The sequence below is a fragment of the Echinococcus granulosus genome, assembly GCF_000524195.1.
Source record: "Echinococcus granulosus chromosome Unknown EG_S00002, whole genome shotgun sequence".
Classification (NCBI taxonomy): domain Eukaryota; kingdom Metazoa; phylum Platyhelminthes; class Cestoda; order Cyclophyllidea; family Taeniidae; genus Echinococcus; species Echinococcus granulosus.
The window spans coordinates 2,525,474-2,537,070 of NW_020170382.1; the positions used below are offsets into that span (position 1 = coordinate 2,525,474).

General features: G+C 39.6%; 1 protein-coding gene across 1 annotated transcript; it reads left to right on the forward strand. All coding sequences in view use genetic code 11, as the record gives it.

Annotated features, from left to right (window-relative positions):
• Positions 1–286: 286 nt before the first annotated feature.
• Positions 287–4,907, forward strand: EGR_00614 (putative glutamyl-tRNA synthetase; the record flags this gene model as incomplete). The annotated part of the gene is made up of 10 exons (XM_024489863.1): positions 287–484; positions 517–627; positions 698–916; positions 991–1,071; positions 1,548–1,640; positions 1,707–1,801; positions 2,815–3,022; positions 4,102–4,295; positions 4,419–4,743; positions 4,815–4,907. 10 exons carry the CDS (start codon positions 287–289, stop codon positions 4,905–4,907), a joined length of 1,617 nt encoding a protein of 538 aa, XP_024355860.1.
• Positions 4,908–11,597: the final 6,690 nt, after the last annotated feature.

Below are 11,597 nucleotides of genomic sequence, written 5' to 3' on the forward strand. Positions count from 1 at the left end.
ATTTTTGGCACGCAAAAACGCGCACATTTTCTAGACGACGAAACAGCTTTCCATTTATTTTGGTGCATGATACTTCACTCTGTTCTAAGTTTAAGACTTATATTGATAAATGACTAAGTAACGTTTCATTACTGTTTAAGTTATTAGCGCACTCATAAACTTTTGGCAGCATTAGTAGGAATTGACCAAACGGTATTTGTAGATATCTAGTAGGTTGTTTCCGATTTACGATTGCAGCCTTCTGACCTTAAAAATTTGTTTGTACCTTTATTACTTAAGCGCCTAGATGAAATTAGGGGGCCGCTGTATTTTGCAGCGGTCATTCAGAGCATATTCCACTATACGGCGTCGTACTCGAACGCGATTCGCACCAAGCCCAACAGGACCATTTCACATAGGCGGGTTGCGGACAGCTCTCGTGAATTTCCTTTTGGCTAGAAGAGATGGCGGAGATTTCATACTTCGGATTGAGGATACTGATCAAGTATGCTGGAAGCCTCTGTGTTCTTACTTCAGTCCCGATGCTCTGTAGATGCATTAAAAGGAATTTTTGATGGACTTAATTGGGCAGGAATGACGCCAGATGAGGGGCCCGTTACTGGGGGCTTATATGGTTCGTATGTTCAGGTATGGCAACTATTTAACATGTCAAAATCTGCTATGAGCACCAGTTATTACCACCATTATTTGCTTCCAGTCGGAACGTTCCGAAATTTATCGAAAGTATGCCAATCACTTGCTGCAGACTGGTCGAGCTTACCAATGTTTCTGTTCGCATGAGCGTCTTGAAATTCTGAAAAATGAGCAGCGAAGAAGTGGAGAAAAGGTCCGATACGACAATCGATGCCGTCATCTGTCGAATAGGGAGATCGAGTTGAATCTTTCCCAAAATCTGCCCTATGTTCTTCGATTCAAGGTTCCTTTGCTTTAGTCCAAATTATTTTTTTTTTGATTTTATTTGTTTTCAGCATACTTTTTATTTGTTTTCAGATGCTTCCTAGTAATACGGTGTTTAGAGACTTAGTTTTTGGCGAGATAAATTTTCCAAACGCGGATTATGAAGGTGATCCTGTAGGTTGTTTACTTTATGCAGTTAGGTTGATACTTTCATTATTCTAAGACGATAATCTTGAGATTTCGTTGTTCAAATTAAAGATATGTACTTGTTCATTTGAAACTGTCAAAAGTAGTTAATAAAAAATTGCAACATCATTTTACAAAGTACGGCAAGATTTTTTGATATTGGACATTATACAATCTGCAAAACAAATTACTTTGAATATGGGACTCCGTTTTAAACATGAATTATTTTCGGTCCATTATGTAAAATAGGGCTCGTCTACCTGAAACCACATAACATTCAGATTGATAGTAATGTTGAGCAAGCAAATTTTACCACCGAGAGCATATAGCTGATGATAACACGAAGTTGAAATATGGTAACTCCAACCAAAGGCCGTCTTTTCGTCCAGCACTTGGCGCAGAATTCCACCAACTTTCCACGTAAATTAATCAAATGCATTTCACTTCACAACGCCCCTTTGAAGGTAATAATGAAATCGGATGGGCTGCCGGTCTACCATTTAGCCAACGTCGTCGATGATCACCTGATGGAGATCAGTCACGTTGTACGTGGGTCGGTAGGTCACACGTGACACTTTTTGATCGGTCGAAACCCTCCCTCCTTCCACTTGTAATATCTCTAGGAGTGGATAACCTCAATTCCTAAACACCTACAACTCTATGCGGCCTTCGATTGGCATCCTCCGGCCTTTGCTCACCTACCACTAATGCTCTCCAGGTGGGGCTCTAGTGTTTTGTTTTTCCAAAAATGCATCTTTAGGCCTATTGTTCATTAATAGATAATTACCGAAAATTGGGTCCTAAATGGAGCATCACAAATTATACTCTTATTTCAGACTTTAAGCTCCTTCCTTTTTATCTCTCGCGTAGAGCTTAAACTTATCTCTATTCAGCTGCTGCTCTGAAGCTATTTGATTTTTCAGTCCGGTTAGTTTCTAAACTTCTCTCACCACGGAGACGGTTAATATTCGGTGCTTGCTTGTTGTTTACGTCTCTCTTCCCACTCTCCTCCCAGAAGCCCTTTTCATTTCGATTGTCAGTGGGTTATGACCCAAAAGGTGTGCAACGATGTGGTCATTCATACCTGGAGAATGCTTCTTAAGGAAATAAGCACCGCTTTACCACACAAGCAGCTCTCAGCCTATTTAAACCTTTCTTTGAGTGGTATCCACCAACCTCTGCTAATCTTTACTCGTGCTTTCTAGATGAGAGTGTAGAGATTCCCCTCTCTGAAACCAGTCCTAGCAGCAGTTATGTAATACTTCCATTTTTTCATCCATTATTGGACTATTTGCACTAAACAACTGATATTCTCTCTAAGAACTGGCATCTACTATAGTCTATCAAGCTTTCGCTAATGTGTCCTTTAGTTTCCCCAAAGGCTGGATGTCTAAAACCGACGAATACTTTTGACCATATGTTTTTTCGGCGAGGTAGATTTGGTATACTGTGCAGCAAAACGCACGGTTGATGCCATTTGTTTTTCGGCTGCAAGTGTTGGGGGCGGGCTCCTATTACTCTCATACCCTACTTAAAACGTCTTCAGAGGTAGTAGAGAAAATTGTAAATCACTAAAAATAAGCAGTACTTCATGAGTTCATGTGTTCTGCAGCTTCCGGGAAAGCTACGTATTCATTCGATTGGGCTGTTGATTAAGCAAAAGTGACGAAGTGGTACGCTATAAATATTATCCAAGTAGTAACCGTATCCATCCTCTGCCTTTGCGTGTAGTTCGGGGCGAAAATTCTCGAAACGCCACGTGGAGCAGGAATCCGTGGCGTTGGTGGAGAGCCTACGTCGCGAGGGTCATCTGCCCTCGGCCCTCCTGACGTGGCTATCGGCAACTGGCGGCCTCTTCGACTTTGCACCGTCTATCGACAAAAAATGTGAGTCAGGTATCTGGACACCGGCCAAACGTGTTGAAGAAATGCTCCACTTGGTGAGTATCTCGTGGTTTTGGGAAGGTCTTTTTGTTTTTTTTAAACGGAATGGTCTAGTGAACCTGGAAAGTAGCAGTTTGAGTGTGTCTTAAGCATGAAGCCGTGCATTCTCCATAGATTTAGCACAATCTTAAGTGTAACGTACTTACACCGACCTGCAGCGATAAGGCAGAAAATAATGTGTTCGAAACTTTTAGGAAGTGGTTCAGTGCCTAGAAGTGTTAGGTATTAACTCGCCTGTGCTGCAAGGTCTGTTGGCTCTAGTGCTTGACGAAGGTTCCAATTACAGCTGCATCATTTGAGGGACATATTATTACCTATTATCTGACAAGTTTCTGATTTATCGACTTGATTTTAATGCTTATTTATTGTTACAGTATCTTCCTTCATAATTCGCTTGAGACGTATCCACTTCCCACCGTGTTTAGGCGCTAGCTCGGCGTCACCTACCTCGAGCTTTCCATTCGGTTCACTTTCATTGACTTATTTTGCTTTCGTTGCTCACGCCCTCGCCAGCAAATAGTTCCATCAGTCAATAAGAATTTTTATTTAAAAGTCGCATGAACTAATTGCAACCTGGACATGGATTCCCAATTAAAATAGCTTCGAAAAGGTTTAATGAAAAGTGAATTTATCAAGTACAAAGTCAGGAACAGTTAAATGGGAATGTAGGAGGCATTGGCTTTTAAGAAAGTTGGATATTTCATATTTTTATGACCTAACACTACAGAGCGTTTCAGCTGACCGATTTCACCGGACAATTTCCCAAGGATTTGAATACAATCATCAGAATGTAACATGCCAACCCATTCCACATTGATTAAGTATTAATCACGGCCTTGTTAAGGTGTTTTACTCTTCCCGCAACTGCAGTTTTAGTTAAAATAACGAGAAGGTATCCACGGTCTCGCAAAAAATACTGCAGGAATATGGTTCTAGGGCACCCATGTTAAAAACATTTTGAGTAGTAAAATAACAAGGAGAGTCAAGGAGGCATCGTCACTCAGGGAAGTCAAAGCTCATTACTCAATGCCTTAATGAAATCTTCTCTAACAAAAACGGAAATTTTTGCATCAAGCTCGACCTCTCTTCGCTGAATCGTCACCACGCACGTGTGGATCCTGAGCTTCTCCAAGTCTGCGGACGGGCACACTTCGATCGACTCATCGAAGAAGCCTTCTCCAGACGATCACTGAGGCGTCCAACAATCGTGGAATACCTTCGTGATTACCTGAATACTTATCCACCGATAGATGGCGATTGTACTCAATTGTAAGCCTAGCTTTGCTGCCATTGTACCAAATTATATTTCTTGCATTTCTGATCTTGCGATGAACTAATCTGTCTATTTCAAAAATGGGCTCAATTTTACCAGAACTTATCGCGTTGTTTCAGAATAGATTTAATCAACGATGAAGAACGATTGATTCAGGTGCTGGCACGATTAAAGGGTCGGATCGGAAGATTATCTGACCTAACTTCGGTTTCTTCTGCCTTCGGCTTCCTTTGGAAGTCCCCCAATCCCGAAATTGTCAAATCCAGCCTCTCTGGATCCATTGCGATTCACGAAGCCATTTTAATGACTGCTGTAAAGTTAGAGAGGTCCGAAGAGCTTTCAGAAGATGATTTGAAGGCCCTTCTTCAAAGTGTTAATAAGTTATCTGGCCTGCCCAAAGCGGAATTCCTCACGAGTCTGCGAATTTGCCTGACCGGCTCCGATGTACGTTTGTTTTCACGACCACGGTATTAATTCTACCCTATCATTTTAAGTAGCGCTTGTGTATTTTTCAGCATGGTATGCCGATCCATGAATTAGTGCAACTTTTAACTCCGGTGGAAGCTGCTAAACGAATTCGAGAGGCTGGCAAAGTAATTGAAAAGTGACAAGTCGACAGTTTGTTTCCTAGATTTTTGGAAATAATTTTTTTTACTGGAAGAAACTGGTCTTGATATTTGAACTCATACGAGAGGGGCGTTTTTTGATTCTAACTTCAAGTCCTTTGATGCTACCATGGGATTTCTATTCCTATTTATGATATTGATATTATTCATTATAATCTTTGAGTATTATGCCTTAGTTACAAAGTTTCAAATTCAGTCCAGGCCGAAATTATGAAAATACCACAAATGTGTGGCCATGATTTTGAAGACCATTACTTCTTAAGTTGTTGCATTGGCCTTGTCTTTATGACAAACTAGTAGATAGGTTCACATGTATACTCTTAGTAGAAAAACGTATTTTCAGACTCCTTATCACTCATCAATCTTAGCAGGTACGTACAAACAGCCAAGCATTATAAGAACTGAAAAGTGGTTTGGTTTTACCGATGGGAAATAGGTGCGTGGTCGAAATGAAGAAAGCAATGGACGACGAAGTGATCACAACTGAATTTTGAACTTCGTATTATTGATGTCAGATATTGGAGTCTTTGACTTAACTAGGATTACCAGCATTCCTGCGTTGCCGGGTCTACAGATTGCCGAAGAAACGTTACAAAACCAAAATTTCTTGGGTGAATGCCCATTAAGTTGTGGAAGGTTCTTTTCTCTGTCGCCTAGCAACGATGACAAGCCCTGCTAAAGTTTTGACCAAAATGATGTTAAACGAGTACTCAAAGGAGGATGGGCTTGGCGCCGACTTTTTCTTTGGCCAAGTCTAACGGCACTCACTGCTCCTCTAAGGCGCGACGACTGATAGGCGGACGTTTTTAGTAACGTGGTATGAAATTTCCCGTTTTGCTTCTCAGTGTTACGGGCTGTGATTGAGACAAATGATTGTAAATTTACGAATCTGGATTAAATGGAAAATAGCATTTTTGAGCCAATGTAGATTCGTTGTCTCCATTAAAATAAAAACTGTGCCGGAATACTGCTACCCACATTATTCCTTCTAAGTAATGTTCCGTCTTCCAGATTCATATTCTAAGAGGACGTATTAATGATTTATCAATCTTTAGGATTAACGTCGGAAAAGGTTTACTTCCAAGAAGTAAGACCACGTCTGCGCATACGAAAAGTAAGTAACCAATATAGTCGTTGCTACTTTAATTGCAATATCGGTTTAAACACCGCTTGAGTGAGGCTCTTGATGTAGACTGAGTGGTTCGTATATTTAATATTCCATAATTTTACTAGCCAAAAAAAGGACCATAAAAGGGGCCTCTTTATTACTTGAAAGAAAGTAGGTTTTATGTCATGTTATTCCTATCGACGACAGGTATTCTATAATTGCAAGTGTGTGCTGCCGGCATCATATGTGCACGACATGTTTTCCTGGTCTGGTTGTAGTAGCCAATTTCATCAAGTTGCATTGCTATCACATTGGATGAATAAAAACAATAAGATATATGTAGGATATTTTAATTTTTGAGCAGCAGCTGAAGGAATCAGGGACGTATTGACAGTTCGGTCCATATTAGAACATTGCGACATCTGGACTGTGATGCTTGATTTTCCTCTGGGGTTGGTGACAGGCGTGTTAAAAACAAAATTCCAGTTCATTTTTAAATCATCTACCACGGAAAATCGTTTGAAGCAATCTGGTCTATTCCTTAGGTAGTGGGTGCGTTGGGTGGAACCATTTTCACTGTCACCAGTTTGTAATGTCAACGGTGTATTTCAAAATCTCTTTCTTTTTATTTATTGAAAAATGACGAAAATCCTGCACTAAACCTCCCTTTGATCTGTGCATAATTAGATAAATAAGTGGCGGAGAAGTAGAGAATCGTCGTTGTGAGGAGGCGTTTTTCTTGCAGGCGGAACAGGCCTAATAAACACTAATTTCAACTGTGCTTAGAATTAGCACAATTGACTTAAAAACATTAAAAAATGGGCATATTCGCCATAATGATGTGATAGAAACTTAATCAGTGGGGAAGTATTCCCTAAAATCAACCCAACGAGAACCAATATTGATGTGTGCCTGAAAGGCAAAGTTCCCCAAAATTCATACTAGGCCGTCAAAAATAAATGGTCTTTCCAGTTAAAAAAATTAATGCAACTAAAGGTGGTTTTCCAGCCACAGCTTTGTTAAAGCCACAGTTTGTGCGTGAAACAGCGCGCCATGGCAGAGGTAACCCTGTAAGTTATCAATAAATAGAATTCAAAAACCCAAGGTGACATTCAAGGTTTCCTTATCCAAGAACTTCAGCAAGTCTGTCTTATCCTATTTCACAAGGTTACACAGGAAATTTTTCACTTTCTGTCCATATTCTTGCATCATCTTTCCATCACCATGTACAACTGCGGCTTTGGTCAAAAAGATGGTGGTATTCCATTGTCACTCGAAACCCAAAGATAGAAATGGTATAGGGCGACGCCTTACAGAAGGAAGAACACCTTTCTCTCTTATTTCCATTCTAAATATGCTAGCTTATATCGAAGTCAGCTCAAATCCCAAACAGGATTTTATTGACTGAGAGAAATTTTAGATTTGTGGAAAGCTAATAGTGATTAAACCTTTAGGAGTGTAATATCGTGGTACTCAATCGAGCGCTCACTATTGTGACAAAACCGAAGACTTAGTACCCCTGAAACGGATAAATTGACGCAACAGCTAATGTTTCTTATAATTGAAACTTGGTAAAATGCCACTTCAAATACGCCATAACAGAGAAATCATAGCATAGTTTTACCAAAAAAGAGTTACTTTGAGCCAGGGTCAAAGCTTGTCTCAGGTATCAAATCAGTAGTTGTGCTCCCAGTTTACAGAAATCAGCCCCACCCCTTCGCTAGAGAGACGCCTTACTGCACTTAGTGTGAGCGAATGCGTAAAATTCTTTATAGAAGGAGGAGGGACACATCACTAAAAATTCTTCCTACCCGCTTCTTAAAGTGAAACGTAAGTCCCCCCTCCCCCATACGTTTGGGGCTGAGGACAAAAATGCGATGCCTTTCGTTGATACGGTGGTATTACGACGCCCACGTTGAGATACGACCCCTCATCTTGCGCCACCACCACCCATTTGTTCTATCACAGTCAACACTACTGTGCATAGTGGTGGTGATGGAAAGAATTTACTTTTTTGAAGGATTAAAATGCATTTCTAGGGGTTTTCGTGAAGGTAAACCTTAAGGTAAATCTCGAAAGCACGAAAATGTCTGAATTAAATTGAGCTCACTAAAGTAGACTTAAGAGGTAGCCATCGCATTGTCCCACCCTGAGTCTTCCCTGTAGACGCAACAAGGCTTAAGAGTGGCGAGAAACAACTTGCAATTAACGCATAAAAGTTCTAAGAGACTGTGTGAAAGCACTTATTTACACGAGCGTTTATGAATTTGGAGGGTGATAAGTCGACTGTGTTTGAGATAAGGCTCCTCATTAAAATGATGTTAGGAAGCTCGGTGTTTCCCGTGCAGGAAAACAACTGAAAATTACTTTTGTAATATCCTTTTACGCATCCTTATCGTGTAAGACACCAGATTCCTTGTATATCCTTTAATTTTCCAGTAAATCCACACCAAACATCTCCTCTAAAGTACTGAAATGTACTTTTCCGAGTCTTGAAGATATGACCTTTTACTTACATTTTAAAGAAAAAGTACGTTCCCCCATCTTTGTTATTTTCAAAATGTTTATTTCACCCCTATCAGACTGCAGATTTACGATTACCTTAATATTACTCTTTTGCAGAGAAAGATTCACAAGAAAAACGGTGAGGGGTTTACAACAGCACTATAAGGTCAAATTAAGTTTTCGGTTTGCAAAACACTACTTAAAGTGGGGAACATGACCGTTTGACAGCACTTTAATTTGAAAACCTTTATTAAAATTGGTGACTCGAAAAGAGTATCAAGACCTTTATAATGACTTTATAATTCCATCCCATCTACCCGCAAGAAAAAACAAATCCAAAAGGCTTTCTTCTAAATACGAACTAGGCAACGCCTTGACAAGTCATATTTAGAATACTGCGTTGCATAATCAGTAAATACAAGACACGGGCAAGCAATACCGAGCATAAGACTGTAGCACTCCGAGGCCTCCTTGAAGCCGTAATGAGCCATACCAGTATGTTGGAGACATTATTAACAGACTGAGGAGCCGGGAGACTATAGCAATGGCCAGATGGCCATGGCGCCAAGCCGAAGTATAAACTGCGGAGATCGAAGAGTCGGTGTCGTCTCATGCTCTGGACTTGGTCATTCCTCTACCTCGTCTTTGAAATAATTGGTGTTTTAAAGATCACCTACATGTTGGAAAAAGTAGTCATTAAATTCTAATGGACACGGAAAGGCATTTGGCTTTGAATATGGTGACCAATCCTGTCGATTCTGCCGTCCGGTCTTTGTAAAATAAACCAAAGAGAGAGGTTCACTGGATATTTGGAGTTGGAAGAATCTCTGCAGGGTGCCTAAATCATATATCAATCGCTGTTTGCAGTAACATTTGTTTAAAAGTGGGGATTTTAATAAAAGGCATACTTTATATTGCCTTTACACAGCTAATTGGATACCTGTCCCTCTTTTCAACTTTGTCCTCTTCTCAATACTGTCCAAACACTCATATAGCTTTCACTCAGCCAATAGAGTAGTAGAGAGAACGTTGTCAATTAACGCAGCTTGCATATTTTCATTTGAGTACTATAATAAGTTCCAGAGTTGATGCGCCAACGTGGTTCAGTGGTTAGTCGTTTTTATGCAGGGCATGAGTTTTGGTGATGTACGTGGTTTCGACAACCCGTCTGTGGTGAGTCTTCGTAGCTATAGCCACTTGAAGCACATAAAAGCCTTCGCCGATGTTAAGGTTTGGTTATCACCCAAAGAAATCAGAACATCTGCCCTTTTAAGTCGAATTTACTAGCACATATACGTGGTCAGGTGGCCACGCCGCTAAGCCGAAGTACAAACCGCGAGGACTGAGGAGCCCGAGTGGTTGAAGTATAAAGTCAGGCAAATGTAAAATCACCAAAATGCCATATTGTCTAATGTTTGCAGAATATGGGTGCACCCTTAATTGCAAAAATATAAGGGACAGAGACTGACTATTTTGGTGTAGCAAAATTGAAAACGCTAATTTGAGGTGTATTATATCTCACCCTGATATTCAATTATTCAAAAGACCTAATTATTATTAATTGTAGGTTAGGTTCAGGCAGTGGTGTCAACTGGTCAAAATTTAAGTGATCCCCTCTGTAGCGCCCCAAGACTTCCCTGAAGGGGAATGAAGCCATAATACTTGAGTAGAATGTGTATTGCCGACATAGGAAATGGCTAAGGTGGGAAGGCCATGCTGCGCAAAGTAAGTACAAAGGCGGAGTATTAAGTGTCCGTAAAACCAAAACGAAGAGTTAAATAAATAATTAATGTATTCTACCTTGTTCATGCATCAAAAATATTCGTCAGGTAAATAATGACCTAAATAGATGCCCTTAATGATTAAGGGTTTTTCTAATTAACTGTGCGATTGTTTCTTTCCCAGTTAAAAGTGCATGCAAAATTTAACACAATATTTTTTCTTAAAACAGTAAAGTGGTCAACACATCAGGGATAAATCAGACTGGACTCCTAGTGACTTAGAAAGGAGAAAGATGGGCTTAAGCCTCGCACTTATTCTCGCTACATCACAACAACTTATTGTCATTTTCCAACCAGGCGTGGAGGTTATCTCTTCTTCCTCCAAAAAACACTGTTTTCATGAAATTTTCCTTTTCAGTCATTCACTTTCAAAGGTGGGTGCACCTACAGAAAGGGTATATGCTTATCTGCAGGAACGTTAACACAACTTTTATATTCTTCAAAGCATTATCCATATTTTGGCTATGCATGATAGATAGAAACTGTAAAATAATAATAGATTTTACGAATTGCACTCAGATAATCGTCGATGACAACTTGTTAGTAGTGATTTCGTTGGTTTTTCAATCATTTCTGATTTAAGCTAAGAATACAGGATATGATAAAACTTTCCAATGTTTCCTTCTCCCCCCTCTACAGTTGCATTGTTAAACAGAATGTAACTTTATATGCTATTAAAATAGTCAATTTTGTGCTTTTTGACATATTTTCATGTTTTCCTTGCAAAATAGTGGTGGTGAGCAGGCCCTTTAGTTGGGATTTCAATAACAAAAACTCCTAGAACTAAGGTGGAAATTTCCTTTTAAACTTCTTCTTGGTGTTCTGTTCATTGCTATTCTGGAATAGGAACCTGGAGGTGTGCTTCACTTTCCCAACCAATCATTCCTAGATATAGCCTAGTTTAAATCCCAAAGTTTACAAATTCACAATTGATAAAAATTTTTCCCAATTTTTTTGCAAATTCAGAGAAACACACGACGTTTAATCCTTCCCTTTTAATAACATTTGTCGAAAATTTAGTGCTTCGGACCCTATGGTTTCATGGTTTTATTAAAAGTGAATTGAAAGTAAGTAGGTAAATAAATTCAAAATATGTCTTAAAAGAAGAAGGCAAATTGCAATTTGAAGGCGAAGGTATGTTGAATTATCTTTATCTGATTCAAATAAATATGGACGAATGCATAATACGAAAAGTCTTTCTTGAAACCATTGAAATCTATCAATTTTGAGCTAATTACTGCATACTTGTCGGATTTCGGATTGTATACGTATCCAGCG